A 20,670-nucleotide genomic window follows, 5' to 3' on the forward strand; every position below is an offset into this window, starting at 1 on the left:
GGGAGAGAGCATTTAGTCCCCCGATCACAAAGCTCATGTCTTCCTGTGACAAGCCATCATCCTAAATGCCACTCGCGCCTCCGGGGCTAACAACGCCCCTCAACGTTGATCCCATTTCAAAGTGTGTCAGTCAAAATCATCAAATAGAACGTGACGTTTCGTTCTTGTCTGGAGTCCCCGGAGGTAAGAGACATTCACCTAGCGGCTAAGTTCTCTGCTTTAATTGCTCCAGTGAGACCCTATGATGGAGTTATGTCAATTTTGTGGCTGAAACGCAATCGTCACAAACGTAGCGAGTCTGTAGATACGATGCTGTGTGTACTCTGGGCATCACTGTTTCGATTAAAACCCGGGTTGACCTGACCTTCTGTCTCACACTGTGAGGAACATCTGGTCAGGAAGCTTAGTTGGTGCTGCCAATGTTTTCACCAAATACAAACATTAGATAACAAGTTGAGCGCAAAACATTTCATGTAGCTGAGCTTAAGCTCATTTAAAATGATGTTCATAGGTCACCCCCCACCCCCACCCCCCATTAAAATACAGTGCAAGAGAAGTCCAACATGATAGTAGAAAGATGACTTGATTTTTCACACTTTTGAAGCCTCATTTTACACCTTTGGTGATTTTTAAAAACCATCCAAGTTTGGCAGGGCGGTTGAAATCACTCTTCTATGTGGCATGTCAAATTTTCAAGACATTTATGTTTTCAGTAGACAGAGGGCTTTAAGAATCCATCCCATTAGCACTCTTACGATGCATCTCGTGTCTTTATTGTGGCATAAAAGCCATTTAGGGCAATGTGACGGCTTTATAAAGACACCGACTGAATAGCATAGGCGGCCAATTATCCCTACAGGCAGAGCTAACCGCACCACCTATAGTGACGATTGATAAAATACACTTGGTGTACTTCATGATTAATGACTCACAGGCTGAGTCTGGGCTTTGGGCATGTTGACTTTATTGCTTCTTTAATTTGTAAAGCGGTTGCAGTGCAGCCTAAATGCTCCGAGGGTAGGATTTAGTAGGGTGCGATAAACCGGTTCATAAAATAGATGGTCTGTACAGTTTTAACGATAATGAAGACAGAGAACTGAGAGCAAACTAAACACAAAAACAATCATTTGATGCGACACTAGTTAGCTTAGCATAAATGGCCTGGAAAAAGGTTATACTGGCTACCTCGTTTCTTATTCAAATTCTTGCGCTTTTCGTAGTACAGCATTGGATTCTTTTACATCGATATATACTATAGGGGAATTATAAAGAAAGACCCTTGCTCATCAGAATATAATGGAGGCGTTTGGAATTTAAGAGCCATGTTCAACTCTAAGCCGTATTTCTGGTAGTTCATAAATCATGCAAATTATACAGGAAATGACTGTATTCAAAATATGAAGTGGAAAAACTTGTATTGTATGCACATGAAACACATTTGGATTTCATCAAGGCATGCACATTGTTGTGTAGTACCTGTAGAACATATTGGTACAACGTCTGGATGCAAGCACATGGAAAAAAAAGCTCCTCTTAAGCTCCACTGGCTGCAAAGCTTCCTAGAGGACAGCTGGAGGGATTCTGGAGTGTGAGCATTGGTCGCTCCTTTCTACTCCCCCCTTGCCTGGTAAACTGGATGGAAGTGTGACAGTAGCAGTCCAGCTTGCGCGCCCCCCACCTTTGCGAGAGCTATCCTGAAATACATACAGTAGGCATGGATCATTCCCCTTCAGGCCGACAGGACACTTTTTGGATCATCTTCCATATGCTTAGCAAGAATGTAGCCTGGAAATTCCAGCAAATGTAAAAGTGGTGTGGCAACAAACTCGATAATGGCGTTGGTGTTATTTTATTTTGTTGTGCAGTTTTAATCACCACATTGGCTCACATCTGTAGGAATAATGGCGGAAATAAAATGTGAAAAACGAAAGACTTTTGAGATGCTCTGTTCATTACGCTTGACAAAATGGTTGGACTTCCTGATGGTTTTACTGTACTGTGAAGCACTTTAATATAGTTTTGAAAGCCACCATATCAATAATTCTGCTATTAAACTTGTTACAGTACGTACCAGTACTATTACAGTACATACTGTTACTGTCTCTCATTATATTCTCCATTGAGTTGTTTGCCTTGTTAGTGTTCCTCCGCCATCTATTGGTGATTATTAGCACGAAACAATTGGAACGTCATGGGTTCCGCCCGACACTAATAAACGTACATTCGCCAACATGCACTCAGACGGGCATCGACTATATGAGTTCTGTCAATCGGGATCAACCACTATAAGAGGAAATACAGTATGTCAACCAACCACAGCAGCAGCCATTACTATGTTACCAGCTGTAGGCCATACCTGTGAGGTCACCTTTATTCTTAGTTGACGGACAAAGGAAGGCAAAGGAGGAATCTGCATGAGCCCCATGGCGGCTCCAGGAAGACAAGCGTGCTCGTCTGGGAGGAAAGCCAAGCAAAGCCACAGGGATATTTTTGTCCGAAATATCAGAATACATCTGTTGTTGCGCACTGGCATTTAAAAAACAAACAAACAAACAAACAAAAAACACACACACACACACAAATAAAAGTTGCAATTGATCCACTTAATCTGCTCTGGTAAAATTACCTGAGAGCAGATTAAGAAATGATGTCACATTTTGTGCAGCTACATTTTGTGCAGCTCATTTTCTCCTGTATGGCATATAAATATGGTTACTTTGACATGTGTAAGTGCAATACGTGTACATATTTAACTGGGGAAAGATAAACCGTTAAATAATTACAGAATTAGACTTAACTTTTTTTTGAATACTTATTTAATACTTTTTTTTAATTTCTTCACAATTCCAATATTTTAATGCGTCTCATTTTTGTACTTATTGCACAATAACGGAACCTGAGTTTCAAACTTCATACACGGTGCAATTGTGGTCGGAACCTTTCTGCCCTCTAGTGGACCAAATGTGACATTACATCAAACTTTCACAGCATAAGGCAAAGAAGTCGGAGAGCAGCAATACATGACAAATCCATAAAATCGACATTTCATTTGATCAACACAACTATGATAAACGAGAGTTTGGAAGTTCATTCAGTTTGGCCATAAAAAAGGAAATTTGTTTTGAAATGTGATTGTTGAGCAACAAATACGTCCAGTTCATTAGGAAATGCCTGATTGTGAAATGTTCAGACCTGGGCCTGGTACATTTGATTTTTGTTGCAACAGTAGCGCTTGAAAAAACCCTACAGTAGCAGAAAAGAATTTATTAATACCACTTATTCGTCTATAGGACGCTTCTCATTAACATCTCATGAAGTATCACATAAAGCCTTGCAGTCATTTTTTTTTCTTTTGTAAACCTGAACATTGAAAAATCGTAGACCCTTCCAGGATTTAAGAGATAAATATAAAACGTTGTCCACTAAAAATGAGGCCACTTGGGTATACAACTGCCAATGTGTGTCAGGTGTTAAATCCAGTATTTTGGAAGGCGGTGCGAGGTTGAAGTGATCTTTTTGCACATTGCCTTCTCAGGCAGTTGACACTTGTGCAGCCGTGACCACAGAGGTGGAGTCATGGGACCCGCTTTCTGATGCCTCTAGTCAAATCAAATCAACAGAGCCACCGCAATGAACTTCGGTCGACCCTTTTCTCACAACACTTGTCCTCCTTCTTCTTCTGTCTTTTTTTTTTTCACAATCCCAAAGTTCATTCCCACGGTCATGTCACTCACTTCGAGATGTTTGGAAGCTCATCCTACTTGGAGTTACCTGCCAGACACGGCCTGCAGTTTATGTCCTGCAAAGAGAGCGACATTTGACATTATGAATGCAGTTTATTCTACCCGAAGAGGAACTAACAGTTGGTTGCAACACAGGAAGTGTTCCGTCACCCTCTACTTCCTGTATGCCACCGGTGTCAAACTCAAGGCCTGGGGGCCAGATCTGGCCCGTCACATCATTTGATGTGGCCCGCAAAAGCAAATCAAAAAAGTCAACTTTAATGATACTTGCTAAAATCTGTACCAAAATTTCAAATTCTCATTTCTAATAAAGAAGAGTGATACTGTAAGCATTTTGTTGTTACCAAACCCCTCATTACAGTCACTTAAACAATAGGTGAATAAACTGTTACTCCTGACTTCATATGGTTTCAGTCATCACGGCCCTCCAAGGGAAACGGTAACTCAAATGTAGCCCACAACAAAAATGATTTTGACATTCCTGCTGTATGCGATGAGGACGATATTTATTTTGTGAAATGTATTTGCCAAGTGGCGGTGGTGGTGGGGGTCTGGTATCCGCAGCACCCCGATTGAGTATTCATGGGCACAATCGGCTGGGATTGAGGGGCATCGATTTGGGGAAAACCGCCATCCACAGTCTTTCAGATTGGGGTTTCAAACTACGATGAGGATTACAAATTAGAGTTTGAAACTATGATTCGGATTTCAAAATTGGGTTTTGAACTAGACTTAACGTTTCAAAGTATGGTTTAAATACAGGGTTAGGGTTTCAAAGTAGGGCTTCAAATTCGGGTTAGGGTTTCATATTAGGTTTGTGTTTTAAACTGGGGTTTTAAACTACGGTCAGGATTTCAAAGTCGGGTTTCAAATTAGGGTTAGGTTTTCAAAGTAGGTTTCTAACTAAGGTTTGAGTTTCAAAGTAGGGCTTCAAACTCAGGTTAGGGTTTCACATTTGTTTTGTTTTTTAACTATGGTTTGGGTTTCAAAGTAAGGTGTTAAACTAAGGTTAGGGGTTGAAAGTAAGGTTTCAAAACAGGGTTAATGTTTCAAATTCATCTTTTAAACCCGGGTAGTGTTTCAAACTAGCGTTAATCAATATGATGTTTATTTTTGACCTGTTATGGCTAACATTTCTCCCTTCAAAATAACGCAGCTCACATTTGGTGCGTGTCTGACAACACAGCTGACCTGCAGTACGAATCCATATAGTCTTGACAAGCGGCAGCATTGACAAGGGGCGGCGGCGACGGTGACAGTTAAGAGGACAAAAGCTTCATTGGCGAAGTGAGAGAAGCGGAGCTTTCTCTCCACAGTGCGAAGCGTGTCTTTTCATTGCCGCTGGCACTCTGACCTCCAGTCTGTGCAACGAGGGGGAGACACCCAACGGCCGCTTTGAGGAGGCCTTAGCCAGAGATGTCGGCGGATTGCGTGTGAGGCCGATTGACGGTGGCCACGGATGCAACAAAGAGGCCTCTCTGTCCTTGGGCTCCTCGGCCGAGAAAACATGCGGCGGGAAGAATCAAGAGGCTCTCCTCGGCTAAACACACTTCCTGGAAAAGCAGTCCATGAAGGGTTGTTTGATGCGGACGAGCCAAGCCAAGATGGCCTCGCTCATTTATTTGCCTTGTAAACAAAGTGAACGCGGTGGAATTTATTAATTCTCATGTCACAAATGCTAAAGGCCGATTTCAGCATCGAGCAGGCCATGAGAAAATCAAAGAAACAACTGGCGGGATAAACTTACGGTTAACATTAGGTATTTACGTTTTAGTGCATTTTAGGCTAATCCCGAAATTTCGCGCCGTCGTATTCGAAGGTGCGCCACAGTTTATATCAAGTAGAGATGGGTTACTAGCGATCCCAGATATCGGTATCGAACACTCACAACGGCAGCCGATACCAGTCACCGTACCCATTAAATGCATTTTCTCGAAAAGATATGCATGTTTATGAGGTTTACATTAATGCCTTCATAGGACTTCACCTGGATGTCACAATTTTACATATAACCAAGCACACATGACAAGGATTAACATCTTTGTGACGTCATTAATTGAATCTATCGCGCCATGCAACGCGTTCTGGGAATTGAGCGGCTTCACCGTCATTAGCATCGATGTAAACATTAGGTGGATATGACACACCCGTGCCTACAGCGACGTTAAAGCTCGTACGGGCAAATTGTTGCTGTGTTCCATGTTTATGAACATCACAAAAAAATAATTAAAAAAAAAATCAATGTTCTCTATTGATGGCACACATTTTGACGGGTCGATTAGCATTAGCATCGTTGTACTCCAATCACCACAAGTGAAAGCCTTTGATGCCACTTCTTTCCAGACCTTTTCACCACAAAATAGCTTATTTTGCTTTGCTTGACGTGCTGTTTTGTTTTGCTTTTCCTCCCTCCAGCCTGAGTACAGACACACAGTACATGTGCATCCCTCGGTAGGCTTTTCATATGGCTCGTGCGTTTGATTTTGAGATCACTTTTTTTTTATATATATATATTTTTTCAAACAATCTACATAAAATATTAATACCACAAACCAAAGCTGTCACAGTGGCTAGCCTTGAATTGTACCCAATAAATCACCCAGTGAGTATCATTTGCATTCAGTGAGACAAACACTCATCGGTACATAAAATGCCTTTTTTTTTTTGTATTACAAGTTTCAAAACTGACAAGGTTCATCACAGATTTTGTCCAAAGGTAAAATCATCACATTAAAAAGTTCTCATCACATCTTCAAGGAAAAAACTGAACAAGTGAACACCATCGTTTCAAGGCTTCTTCGCCGCAGTACCTCGACATTGGGCCTGATTGGGAAAACTTGGAAACTAACTGCTTCAAAAAATAAGGAACAAACAAACAAACAAACAAAAAGTTCTGATTGCCATGGAGACGCACTGCAGAGGAAAGAGGGCTCGTCACTTGGCACAGTCACAAGGAAGGCACTTAACATGCGGTCAACGTGACGTGACGGGACCGCATGCAGCGACAGCAACGCACTTAAGGTCCTTGTGCACGAAATCCAAGTTCCACTGTTAACACATTTCCGAGAAATCCATAGAAATATTTGCACTAGGGATGAGCATAATTCATTTGTGTGGATTGGTTGATTGACTTAATCACATTCATCCAATTTTCTCTAGCACAGGTGCGCTGGAGCTGTTGACCTTGGGCAAGAGGTCAAGTCAAGGTAACTGGAGTCTTCTGCTTTGTTGAATTAGTTTTTTTTTTTTGGTTTGTTTTCCGAAAACGTTTAAAAATGGCAATTATGTTATTGGGCTCACGAAAACATTTTCCCAAAATGTCAAAATGCCCATCCCTAGTCCAGTGACTCTTACAGACTTTCACACCCCATTTTCTGCCCCCTAAAAATTATCTTAAAAGTGACTCGACATAACACTGACTCCACCACTGAGCACAAGAGATTATTAAAACAGTACATAAGAAAAAATAAAAAGTCTTCTTAGGTTTCACGATAAGACATTCCCACTGAGGCACATTTTCAGAGAAGTGTCAATATTGTACAAAGAAAGCTATATTTGAAGAAAAAAAAATCCCAAAAAACATTCAAGTACTTTACCATGTAAACACATTTCCAGACTATTAAGGTTGCAAAGTTCTGTGACTTTTCTAAGTTACAAACTTTCCATGAGAATTTACAGGGATACATGGAAATAATCCAGAAACTTTAAAAGGTTGGCTTTTAAAAGGGATTTTCAATATTCCATTAAAAAAAAAAAAAAAAATCAAGGCTATTATCAGTCAGCGTCAATTATTTGCGGATTTTTACTGTTTGCAAATGATTGTGGGGTGGGCCACACTAGTTAAGGAAAACATTTTGAGCATAATCCACATTTCAAGTAGCGTGATTTGTAATTTTTTTCAATTTGTGATCTCGACAATGAGACTTCCTCCGGGTTTTTTTCTGCTTTTTGTTGCCAGCAAAAAGTTGAGGATTATGTCAGGTGCTGTAATGCACACACATACGGGATCTGATTTACAGTGATAGGAACCCGTCTGGCCACGAATAATGGAAATCCACAAATCAGTGACACCCACTGAAACGCATTGGGGGTTATTGTTGTTAAAAAAAAACAAAAAAAACAAACAAACAACCATAACAATTATATTTGACAAAAAAATGCTGCTATAAAATGTATGTTTGCCTGGAAAAAAAAAACACGTTCATCACCTTGCTTATTTAATGGCCGAAGTCAGGTTTTCAATCTTTTCAGAAAAAATGAAAATCTGAACTAAATTCCCTTGATATTATATTTACTAATAATTTCAGTTCTGGGGTAAAATTGAACATTCTGTTTCACCAAAGATGTAGCCGATTTTAGCAGGAGGGCAACTTGATGAGATGTTTAAAGCAAAACGATATTTATTTGTCAAAATATGACTTTGGCTGTTATTTTACGAGGGCGATGATATTTAAAACAAAAGAGGGAAAAAAAAAGCCTTTCGATGAAATGACCGATTGAACGCTTCCACTAATATTTCCAAAATATTGTGCACCCTTTGTAACCTTTACCATTACGCATCACCGATTTTCATCCACTTGTGCGAAGCCTCAACGCTGATTTTTGTCCATTTGTGCGAAACCATAAGACAACAGTGTGAGTAGAGATACTTGAAAAGTAAAAAGGCATGATTTAAAAAGCACAACTATCTGATTGTGTGTTTTGTTTTGTTTTGTTTTTAGAGCAAAACACAAGAACAGCACTGGTCACCTCCGGCCGGAACAGTGGAGTAGTTCATCTGTCTGACAATTTCTGCAAACAGTTCATCCACAGAGCCTTTGTTTTTGGCCGATGTCTCCATAAAGGGGCAGTTCCAGTCCTGGGCCAGCGCCTTGCCTTCCCCAGAAGACACCTCTCTCTCGGCCTCCAGGTCCACTTTGTTGCCCACCAGGATCATGGGCACCCTCTCGTACCGCTTCACCCGGATGATCTGGTCCCTCATGGGCTTGATATCCTGGAAACTCTGCTGGTTGACCAGACTGTAGACCAGGATGAAGCCCTGTCCGTTCTTGATGTACAGATCCCGCATGGAGGCGAATTGCTCGGTGCCGGCCGTGTCCAGGATCTCCAACACGGACGGGGACGAGTCCACCTCAATCTCCTTCCGGTAGAAGTCTTCGATGGTGGGGTCGTACTTCTCGATGAAGGAGCCCGTCACGAACTGAACGGTCAGAGCCGATTTCCCGACTCCGCCCGAGCCCAAAACAACCACTTTGTATTCCCTCATGGCCAAACGGAGAGAAAGGGGAAATAGCCAAATACCTCCTTTTTGTGTCCCTCGACGAAGCCTTCGAGGCGAGCAGGCCGGGAAGGCTGCCTCCTCGCCCGGACTCGCAAGAGAGAATCACACCGAGCGCGCGACCCCGTGGGAGAGTGGACGCTCCCTGGACGCTGGCGGCAGCGGCGTCAACACAGGCGCATTTTCGGAGGTACCTCGATTGTGCAAGTGCGCTGAGGAGCCGGAGAAGCTTTCACGCTTCTGCTCGCTTTGAATGGCATTTCCTGCCCATATCCTCAGCGCGTCAACAGCCCACAGCCTCACTTCCGCTTTCTTGAAGGCGACGTCACCCCCGGGAACCAAGCAAAAGACGTGGAAAGCACAAAACAGGAAACATCATAAAAACACGATTTAGCAATTTCATAATATTAATGAATAAAATAATAAAAATGTAATAATATAAAAGTATTTGTATCAGTGTCTATATTAACGATACAGAATTTTTTAAAAAACGTTGTATCGGAGATGCTAAACTATGTAGGATCACACACCACTATTGACTTCAGTGCAGGCACGGGACCATTGTCCAGACATGCCCATCACCGCTGCGGACATGTCTGGACTGTAGCACCCGTCTCTGGGTTATGAGAGGAAAAAATTCATATATATAACATCTGGATCATAATGTTGATTGATCGTGTATATTTTAGATTCATATTCACTCAGTACATAGCATGCAAGAGAGATAATAATTCACACCCTGTGAGAGCAAACAGTGGATTTATTTATCATTACTCGATTTTAAGGTGTGACTGTGTGTGGGAATAGTGTGATAGATAGGTGAGAAAATGTGTTCATTGGCATTCTGCATTTTTTTAATGTATTTTGTTCTTGCATATAATTTCACGGACGTGGTGCAAAAAAGCCACTCTCTGTGCATTGCATATCATTCAGCTTCTTGGAGAGAACTCGACGTCTGGGTCTGAATGGTAAAATTGGGGAGGTAATAAAGCAAGCAAGTTGTTTGCTCCAAAACAAGATGTTTTTACTTACATTCAGGTCCCTAAGTTCTGGGAGTTGGGCCACAATTCTCATGTTTTGGCTGTAACACGACCACAATAGATTTGAAATGAAAATAAAAATGGGAAATTGGCTGCTGAGCTGGTCTGTGGCTAGGTGGACCAATGCAACTATTTCGCTTGTATTTATTGATGACAGGAGTGCTGACAAAAGGAGGGACAAAAAGTGTTTCGGGCAATATCCGCTCATCTTCGGCCAAATGCTTTAGAACATATTGGACAGCGCTTTACAGTGCAGATGGACAATGACCCATGGCCAAGTCAAGCCCTGAATCCGATTGAGCGTGCAGTTCAATTGCTGAAGAAACACCTAAATAGATTAGATAGAATTGAGGAGTAATTATTGTATTCTGCTTAACATGTTTCACACCAGTGGGTTCATTTCTTGTCACTTTCAGTCATGACCCAGATAACAACACCGGCGGTCTCGTGGGCACCATCGGCGTACCCTTCCACATCTGTCACACACGAGCCTCAATGGAGCTGTTCCGGAATGAATGTCACCAGGTCACCCCCGAAGGCAGCGTGATGCCGCTCACATGTGCCCGACATCGGAGCACAGGCTGCCCCCGCATCGAAAAAGGAAAGAAGCACGCGTGTTGCATGAGCAAATCAAATCTTATTTATTTATTTTTTCATCCAGACAGATAAGAGTCAATTATGGCAACAATCAAGTGTGCATAAACAAATCAGACATCATCTTGTGGCAACTGTTAGCGAATACATAAGTGGTAGTTGCACTTACAAGTAAAAAGCGGGCAAAAAGCATTGGCATATGTGTGTGTGTGTGTGTGTGTGTGTGCCCCCAGCAGGGAAGAGACGGAATGAACGTTTTTTGAGAATCTGGTGCTTTGGTTCTGTAGCAACAATACAGCAGCCGCTTTACATTCATGTTCAAGACTTTGCCCAAATGTGCATTTGGCGTGGCCGGCCTTCACCTGCTGAGCGCACAGTCTGGAGAGCAGAGCATAACACAACTTGCTGTGAGTCGACTGGAAATATATATCGTATATGGCTCTGAAAAAAGTATTCGGGTTGGATGAGTGCTCATATTTTCAGTATTCTTGAAATAACATATTTGCTCAGAAACTATTTCATCACACAAGCGTAAGATGAGTTTTTGGGGAAAGGTGTTCTCTCTCTCTCTCCCCCCCCCACTGTGGATGTTATCTACTGTACGGATTATTGTGAAAAACTTTCCTTACATTGCTATGTTTTTGTTTACGTGGTTTTACATGCAGTCAAATCATAATGGAATACAATATATAGATTTTTTAAAATGTTTTCTTATTTTTCTGGATCAAGTGAGAGTTGTGGGAGCAGTGATGTGGCCAACAAATGAAATAATGTGATCATTCAAAGGGGTGGATTAAGCAGGACAGGGGGACCATTATCCCCCCCCCCCAAAAAAAAACATTCCCAGGCAAAACTAGCCACTGATAAAAGAAGACAAAAAAGCGCATAGCTTTCTCCAAATGCATCGGCCAAGAAACTAGTGCCCTTCTTTGCAAGCAATTTTAGCTGGTCATCTAATTTATGAATTTAAATTAATCTAACAAAATTTCTTATAATTATAGATCTTTTTTTCATTATTCAAAATAATCTCAATATGATACACATTTGTCTCTGTTTATTTACTATATACAGAAGTGCAAAAAGTCACAACCTTCGTCCCTTAGGTTAGAACTCATCATCTGCAGCATTTCTGACTTCACCAGCAGGGGCAAGTCTTCTCTCCGATTCACGCCAGCCACCCCCCCCCCCACCCGAATTTTTTTTTAAAAACAAACAATAATAATAATAACAATAATAATATCCAAACACCGCAAAATCTCAACTGCTCATTTTGGCCTGACATTCAGGGCAAATTTAAGAAATATTTCCAACCAAATGACATTTTTTTTTCTTTGAAATGGATACAGTAGAAAACAATGTTTACCCTAAAACATGGACAACCTATAGATTGATACAACATATATTCAAACATGATCTTGACACGCCGACATGGAAAACGGTTGTTGCTGCGATCCCAGCAAAACTAATTCCACATGTTGCACATATCAAAACAAACATCATGTAACACCAACTGGAAAAAAAAAGACATCCAGCTATACGAATGACGTGAATATTTAAAACGTTATCATATATAAATGGTTTGAAAAAAATTATGAATGTCATACAACCTCAAAATCTACAACGGCTATATCGATGCTGTCAAGTAATATGGTTATATAGTAAGGCCAAAAAAAAAATCTACAACTACGCATCTCAAATAGATTCAAATCCTTAAGTAGTACATAAAAGCTCTTAAATGGATTTTCAAAGAGAAGAATCATTACACCGAGAGAGAAAGCACAAACGTATCGCAAGCGGCATGGTGAGATAACTAGAAAACATCATTGGTGTTCTTTACCTGCATGGTGATTGACAAGTTTGGGCCGTGACCCAATTCATGGTCATCTAAGGCTTTGTTAGGTATGATACAATCACTAGAGACGCGCGGTCACACCTCTGTGGCAACACAACGGTCAGATGAACACAACTGCGGTACGAACACAAACTCGCGTGAACCAAAATGATTCCTCGACGAGAGACGCTGTAATGACTTTTTTTGGCTCCTGCGATTTTGAAGTTAAGCCTTCTAGGGGGTGCGGGGGGGTCTGAATCCCTTTGTGTGTGTTTTGGCTAGAGGCAGTGATTCCCAACACTGTGTTGTAAGAGATCATCGGGTGGGCCGCGAGACTTCATCAGTCTGAAATTATTAAAAAAAAAAAAAAAGGACCTTTTCGCATTTACTTTGTGTAACTATAGTGACAGGAAGAGCAATAAAAAAATGAACTAAACGGACCCAGAATTTACGCTCAAGAAGTCAATTTGTGAGTAAACTGAGACCAATTTTTTTGGTTTGGTGGTGTACCAAGGGATTTTTCGCATCGTCGCTTGTGGGGCGAGAACCCCTGCATGCCCAAATATGGTCACGTCAGTATTTTTTTTTTCATAGTCTGTTTGTACACATTATCAACCAAATTGAAGTGTCGAAATAGCTTGAGGACAAACATATTAAATCTCCTGAAGGCCGTACTGTCTAAGACGTGTCAGATATTCCCGCCTCTTCCCTCCCGGTGTGAATTATGTCATGTCAAGACTGATGTTTTTAAGACCGCTGCAAATGATTAGGTTGGATCCATTTCGGCAAGCCTTTTGTTATTGTGGTGCGGCCAGGCCATCATATTTATTTTATCTTTTGTGGCTCTAAGACCTTTAAAAAATGTGTTTGAGAAGAAGATTTAACGACACTCCTTTTCGTTTGTGAAGTCAAGCCTTTTTCGTCTTGTTCGAGGCTCCGAAACAAGCGCAAACTTGGATGGACACGTCCGGCATTGGTGTTGGGAATCGCTGCTGTCTGTGACATGTTACTCAGATAAACAATCATTCAAGTGTACTTTTTTGTTGTCGTTTTTGTTATAATGACCGAACAGACCTTATTGTCTTCCATTGCTATTAGCGCGCGGCTCGACAGAGTTTCTTGAACAGAGCAACTCTTTAAAAGAGGACAAGGTAACAACAAGTCAGCTTAAGCAACACACTCCTATTCAAGAGGCTTTAGAGTCGATGGACTTGAGCGACAACGTAATCTCGACAGGACAAAGGGAGGGCAAAAAAAACCCAACCAAAACAGCACTCTAGTCGATTAAAAGAGGAACTACATTTTGTTTCCATTTAAAAGTCATACTTAAAAGATTTAAAAACATAAAAATTAGCACAAAAACCCACTTCTAAAATTATTAACATTTCTTAAACAATAGTAAGAGCCATACAACATTTGGGTTTTTTTTTGTTGTTGTTGTTTTTTTTTTTTCAATTTTACCCTCGGTAAACAAATAACACTGCTGAGACAACACTCTGGTTTGAGCTGTATGGCCTCCATGGCACGTGACAAGGTGAGAAGCGCAAGCCTGGCTGTGCTTTCAAGGTACACAGGTATGTTGGTTTACCCACAACATTCATATGTCCACAACCCTCATTTATTCATCCATCCGAGTCTAGTTTGACTAGTCGCGCGCGCACACACACACACGCACACACACACAATACTGCACGTGCTCAATCGCCTTAGCAGATTTCCTGTTTCAAAATGGCTGTGCCTTTCTCGTTTCGATTCAAATTCAAGGTGCATGTCTTTTTTTTTTGTTAGTTTTTCTTTCTTTTTTTGTAAACGACGAAATATGGCTGATTAATTAAAACAAAAACCAAAAAGGAATAAAAGAAATCTTGGTCGCCTGACGTACCAGAGGTGTACTTTTAGACTCGCACAACGTCACTCTTTGACCTTCTCCGCGTCCGGTGAAGTGAATTACAACCAATCGAGAGCCATGATTTAGATGTACAGCGGTGTGATGAGACCCACTGACCCCCCCCCCCCCCCTCACCTTTTCCCTCATCCCTCCCCCCCAGGCACCAAGATGGCCTCTTCTCTCTCAGCTTTTTACATGTGGGCAGATGGCACGGGTCGCACCCTGGATGTTTTGACAGATGGTAGACCCTCCTCTGTGCCGTTCCTTGACATTCTTAAAGTTTTATGTAAATAAAGGCTGAACTGTTTTGGCTCGGACGGTGCCAGCACACATTCATTTGATCTGGAAGGGGAGGAAAGAGGAGTTGGGCATTAGATATACCTTTTGGAGGTTTTCACAGGAAGAAACACAGGGGGGTAACAAATGAACAGAAAAAAAGACCAACATGACTGTCAAAAAGATCAGGATATGTGGCTTTGTGGCTAGATTTCAGGATGAACTTAAAATGCATAACAACACCGATAGGTGAATTGAATTTGACTTTCTGTCTTCTGGAATTCATGCCCAAAGTTTCAGTGCTTTTTGCACATGCTGTTCTATAACTAGGACACTAAAAGTCACATCCCCATCAGGTTAGAAACCCAATCCAAATGAAAATGCTCCATATAAACATCTCAGTCGGAAAAAAAAACCAAGCCGAACTCGAATGGAATTATGCTTTGGACGAGCAGCATACAATAACCCCTCATTTATTGCCGGCGTTGTCTGGAACGTAACCACTGCGATCGACGAGAGATTTAGACTACAGGTGTCAAAGCCCCCATATTCCAAGGCCACAATTGTTCAGGGTTTTCCATGTTTATCTCCTCCAACAACATCTGATTCAAATAATCGGGATTGTTATCAGGCGCCTGTATGCAGAGATTGCGAATGAGTTGATCACATGACCTCTGTGACTATATAGTTATTTTATTACTGTGTTGGGATATACTTAAAGCTTTATACATAATATTGCCATCCTATTACGCATGGGAGGTGCACTTATTTTTGCCCACTTGGGGTCGCCACAATATCTATCCTTGACCACCCGGTGGAGGTTTTACAATTCATTCCAACAAGCACAATCAAAAATGAAGAGACAATATTTCCCCACCAATAGCTGTGCGTTTATGTAACTGAAGCCACTTGCATGCGTATTTTACTTTCTTCAATGAAGTGCTTTTTATGCACTTTTTCCTTCTGGCTGAGGCTTCTTGCTGTGCAGTAACAGCCCATGTGGCAAATTAATCAGGGCCTCCAATCTAGTTTAACAAAAATCGGCGATATAAAATTATATACGGAACACAGATACGTTTTGAATGGAGCCTTGAGGATTTTTTTATGGCTGTCAAAGCTCACAGCAAAATGCGAACCACTTCCTGAAGCGGCAACGTGGGACAGCTGGGTTAGCAAGGCTTTGTTAGGCTGCGCCCCTAAAGGAAGCAAGCCTCGAGACGCGCTTCTCGGAAATCCCCCTATCCATTACTAGACAACTTTTCTCTTCGTTTAGTTTTCTGTGATTTGTAATTTGACTTGTTCAATAACGATTGTTGCTGAAAAAAAAAAACAAGTAGGCAACTTTTCAAAACCTTGGCACGCCCTGCAACGTCACGACTCCTCACAATTTGCCATCGTGCAACCCAGACGATACCTCACAATTGATCAACAGCACCTCGCCAGAGCGTCTTCGGCACGTTGCGACAGAGATACAGAACGACTGCAGGAGTCACAGAAAGGCACTGAAGCGGACGTGCTTGGATATTTTGTCATGAATTTTCTCCTTCGGTTCCTTGTTAGAAAACAAGCAAGTTGTACAAGAAATACTGAAACGGTTGCAAACGTTTAGAGAAGGTCAAATTAAGTTTACTTGTCAAGGTTCTTGTGCATCCTGAAATTTCAATCCAAAAGCCGAATATCCCCAACATTTTATAAGTGAGTGTATGCGTGATGGATTTAAACAAAGACTCACTGTTCTTGAGAGGAACTACATTTGAGTCAAGTACTTGTGACTACTCAGATGATCTGCAGATATTATTGGAATCTGGGGAGGGGTAGAAAGCAGACACGTGATTCAACCGAGTGCGATTCGAACACAAAATACAGCGGAACGCCATCCTGTCACTTTATGAGAAGTTCTCAGCTGGGAAAAAACAAACAAAACCAAAAAGATAGAAGCTATACTTGAGAGAGAGTCAGCGCATCTGGACAGCATGAAGAAGGGGAGAGGCATTATTATAATGATTATTATTAAGGCAGTGAAAGGTCAGTGAGTTGGCTCCCCCATGCAAATTTAAGTCCTCCATGTTGTTGACCTGCACAACTCAACAGCAGAATGCACAAAACTGGCTCCTCCTCAAAGATGTCGTTGGACAGACTTTGCCTACAATGCGCCCGTAACAATATCGAGACTGTCGGGCTGGAACATGGTAAAGCTGGAATTTTACGTGCTGGAAGCAGCAGCGAAAAATGTCAAATAAAAAATTAAAAAGGAGGAAAAAAACAAAAAAAAAAGCCAAGCACCAAAGGGCACAGAGAGCAGCTGTTGCACAAGCTGTGCGAATGGTGAATGTAGGGGGAGGGGGGAATTTAAAAACAAAAACAAAAAACTACCTCATACATACCAATTGCATGTATTCGTTGGTAGTCAACTTTGATAAGGAAGAGTCCTCAAAATAGGAAAGGACAAAAAACGGGAGTTACAAGGAGGACACACATTAAAATGCAACACAATTTGTTTTGTCAAGAAGGAAAGACGAGTATTCCCGGTCCACGTTGGCATGTCGGACTCTAGTGTAGGCCAACAAGAGGAAGCACCGTCGATTTTGCAACCCACCCACTGGCTGTGAGACATGAGCATCCCTCGATCGTCCTTGTGTAGTCAGAGAGAAAGAGAGGCGGTGGAGGTGCAAACCTGATTGGTGGAGGCAGTTGCGAAGGGAACGCTTGTGGCAGATGTGGTGGCTGCAGACACAGTGACTGGGGTACCACCGTGCATCATGGGAACTTTTTTTGGAGGGGAGAATCATGTAAGCAAAAATATATAGAGGAGCAGTGTCGACGCACGCGCACACACACACGTACACACAACAGAAGGGTAAGACAAAAGAGGAAGTTCTCGAGGGATTCTATTTAACACGGTCCCTTTTGTTTCTCTGCCGACAGACCGTGAAAGTGTGGCTGAGGTCTGAGGAATAAACCGGGCGAGTCATTCCCAACCACTGTAGGGCGGGAAATTACCCAATTTCAGTGAAATGGTCGGAAAACCTCTCATTTATTGACTGTACATCTCTCTATGCCAGTGGCATATAGCGAACAGGCAGAGTAAATGAGAAATGATAAAATGGCAGAAGGCAAGATTATACTTTTGAGATCAATGACCGGAAACAGGCCCTAACAGAATATCAATCATCTAAAAACTGAACTGAGTACCGGTAATATTTAGTCCTAAAGTCATTCCGGCAGAGATGAGCAGGGGGAAAGGTTCAAAATGGATCTCCCTCGTTATGTAATGGTTTGAAAAGTGTCTTCAAGTGAAAGGCACTCTTAAGTGTGACCAGCCAGAAGCGAGGTTGACAACAGGCACGAGAGTGTAAGTGGTCAAGCGACACAGTCAAAAGAGCAAAATCAAAACTCATTTGAACTAAATACAATGAATACATGTCAATGACAGGTAAAACACAACATGGAATTATTTGTCTTTTGCATTTTCAAAAAAAACACTTGGAGTGGTGTCAGCAGCGCAGTTTGCCACATTTAACGAACACAACTCAGGGTAAACTGGTTACATTACGATGCCACATGCGAGCCACAGACAGGAAGTCACACAGAACTGAAAAAGGAGAATTGGAACCTACCAACGCCGGCTGCAGGGGTCATGCACAATATTGAGCCTGCCCATCATGCAATGCAACAGGAAGTGGATTGGATAAGGGGAAGAGAAATCAAAACAGCCCATCACAAGGTTCGTTAGAGTGAAGGTGGGGGAAGCTTAATATCTGTTGGTCAGTCATGTTTTCAAGTATGGTACACATGTAAAACCCGAGAAGGCTCAGAACATTATAAACACAGGCTTGAAAAAGTCCGGAAGCCACACTCTGCAGCCTGTTAGATCATCATGAGATGTCACCGCGGTTAGCATCTTAGCTCCACCACAAGCCCCAGTCATGAAATATGAGTGACCACTTTCAATGAGCAAACTATGGGCTGTTTACAAAGTTGTGAATCTGAACCCAGATGCCTCGTTTCCACCAAGCGTGGACGGTTTGGTTCAGTTCGATACGTTTGCCTTTTTTTTTTAACCTACCTAATACCTGACTACAGTCATCATTTCATATGTACCCGTGGCGATAAAGAGAAGTGTGGAGAGTCTCTGTTGCCAAAATGTACAAGTGCAGTCAATGAATTGAGCCATCATTTCTAGTCGCCTCTCAAATAGCCACACTCGCACCTTTATTTTTACCTGTACCTCTCGATGTAGTCAGCGCAACGATACACTGTAGATGTGCCTGCAATTAGTTTGCGATAGGTGTTTGTTCCATGAATGGCCCAATAATTGTTCTAGTTCAATTACAATTGGAGGTCCAGTGGAGACTGGCAGAGTCACAGAAAGGCATAGAAGTGATTGCCTTGGAGAATGTATTATTCAATTCAGACGTCAATCACCTGTTGGGAATTTGGCCCTTCGGCATTTTGTCAGACAATGAAAAGTTATGCAGAAAGTGTTGAATGGATGTGCATGTGCATTCAAATGCTCGGAGAGTGTGAAGTTAAATTTGCCTATAAAAGCTAAAGTTAGCGATATGGCTGAAAAGTGCATCACGAGATAAGTATAGTCGAGAAAAAAAAATTGAGCTTTTTTTTTTTAATTATTCAAAATGAGTTTTAATTTGTCAAAATATAATATTGAGCCTTCGGCATCTATGAAAAAGTTGAATTAACTGGTTAGTATCAAGATTAAATGAACACCTTTGTTAACACATTGTGCTTTGGAGGGCTGGGCGAATGACAATCTACGTATTTGTATCTGTACGTGTGATAATTTTTGATTTTTTTTTTACCAATTTAAAAAAAATCGATTTAAGATAAAATAAAAACCACTACGTTGATTAGAAATAAAATGTTAAAACAACTAGGAAGAGGAAACATATCATTCAAAATATCCGGTGGTAAAACTCAATTTTGCACTGTTTTAATGTGCAATGTTAACATCCATGCTCCTTGTTCTCGCGGACTCAACACAGGCTTTTGTGCTTCAAATTGATGACCAACCCCAGTGATCGTACAGTTTTGGTTCATCCTCACATTTCACCCGAAAGCCAAAAATCCAAACATGTTGTGACTGGGAAGATAAACTGTGGATTACAATCAAAGGAGGCTCCAAATTCAAACTTTAATGTGACGAACTGAAGTGAACCGTACCGCTTGGTGGAAATCGCCCATTTTACATCAGTAAAACTAGTAGGAGGTTTGTGACTTGCAAAGCAAACAGTGGCTACGTCTTGAGCTATCTATCTTTGTCATGTCCCTCTATCCAAAAGTTGAAATTAATAAATAAATGAATAAATCACACAAGTTGGATAAATGGTCCAGAATGTTATGAACAGCCATCGGTCCAACCGGAGCCAAGCAGGAGCCGGGTTAGGCCGATCCGGGCACCGTCCCGCTGATCAGAGGGCAAGCTTGCGGTTTGCATACCTGATGGGAGGAAAGCAGCCTGCTGCTGAAACTGCATGCTGGCCAGGGCCTGTTGGTACTGGAGCATGCCGGTGTTAAACACAGCAGAGGCCCCGTTGGCTTTCTCCAGGGCTGCCCGCTTTGGCAGGGGAGCCATGACACTGGGGGCGATACCCTGCCCAGCCAGATGAGCGCAGGTCAGTGATAGAGAGATAAGAGTGTGTGGAGGGGAAAAAAAAGATGAGTTGGAAAAAACAAAAAACAAAACAAAACAAAAAAAAAAGGGAATATATGTTAGAAGACATCATAGGAGAAGCATTACATCATCCTTGTGTGTACATCAACAATATGATCATATCATCAGTAGCAAGCAAGCAGCACTCGGACACATGTACTACACAAGCAGGAGCATGGTGCCTACTGGAGCTACTGGCTAGTAAACATTCATGAATTATCAACTTCACTGGGAATATTAACTTGGTATTTGCGGCTAACTAACTGCAACAATAAGCAAGCATTCACAATTAAAGGACGACAATACAGCTGCTAACAAGAGGTGGGAAGCACAGAGAGAGAGAGAGAGG

The 20,670-nt window shown here is 41.7% G+C and overlaps 2 protein-coding genes and 1 long non-coding RNA gene across 15 annotated transcripts in view; all 3 read right to left on the minus strand.

Moving 5' to 3' along the window:
- Positions 1–978: 978 nt before the first annotated feature.
- LOC147195116 (uncharacterized) lies at positions 979–3,882 on the minus strand. The gene is made up of 3 exons (XR_015102872.1): positions 3,735–3,882; positions 2,357–2,454; positions 979–1,694 (listed from the first exon to the last, which is right to left on the minus strand). It is a non-coding gene; the product is annotated as an uncharacterized LOC147195116 (long non-coding RNA).
- Positions 3,883–6,385: 2,503 nt separating this feature from the next.
- Positions 6,386–9,323, minus strand: LOC147195117 (ras-related protein Rap-2b-like). Its single transcript, XM_086129555.1, has one exon. The coding sequence runs from the start codon at positions 9,007–9,009 to the stop codon at positions 8,461–8,463; it is 549 nt and encodes a 182-aa protein (XP_085985681.1). The 5' UTR covers positions 9,010–9,323; the 3' UTR covers positions 6,386–8,460.
- Positions 9,324–14,527: 5,204 nt separating this feature from the next.
- Positions 14,528–20,670, minus strand: part of mbnl1 (muscleblind-like splicing regulator 1) — a 43,374-nt gene continuing 37,231 nt past the window's right edge. For 5 of the 13 annotated variants that reach the window (XM_086128828.1, XM_086128825.1, XM_086128833.1 and 2 more), the window contains 6 exons: positions 20,108–20,261; positions 18,268–18,303; positions 17,325–17,416; positions 17,035–17,079; positions 16,383–16,454; positions 14,528–14,716 (listed from right to left, as the gene is read on the minus strand). In XM_086128828.1, the coding sequence (XP_085984954.1) occupies positions 16,398–16,454; positions 17,035–17,079; positions 17,325–17,416; positions 18,268–18,303; positions 20,108–20,261 (384 nt within the window). In that variant the 3' untranslated portion in view covers positions 14,528–14,716; positions 16,383–16,397. The remainder of the gene's footprint in view (positions 14,717–16,382; positions 16,455–17,034; positions 17,080–17,324; positions 17,417–18,267; positions 18,304–20,107; positions 20,262–20,670) is intronic. The other 8 variants (XM_086128831.1, XM_086128836.1, XM_086128832.1 and 5 more) reach the window with 6 other exon arrangements.

Source organism: Hippocampus guttulatus, chromosome 14 (genome assembly GCF_054856545.1).
Source record: "Hippocampus guttulatus isolate MCC_2025c chromosome 14, RoL_Hgut_1.0, whole genome shotgun sequence".
Classification (NCBI taxonomy): Eukaryota; Metazoa; Chordata; class Actinopteri; order Syngnathiformes; family Syngnathidae; genus Hippocampus; species Hippocampus guttulatus.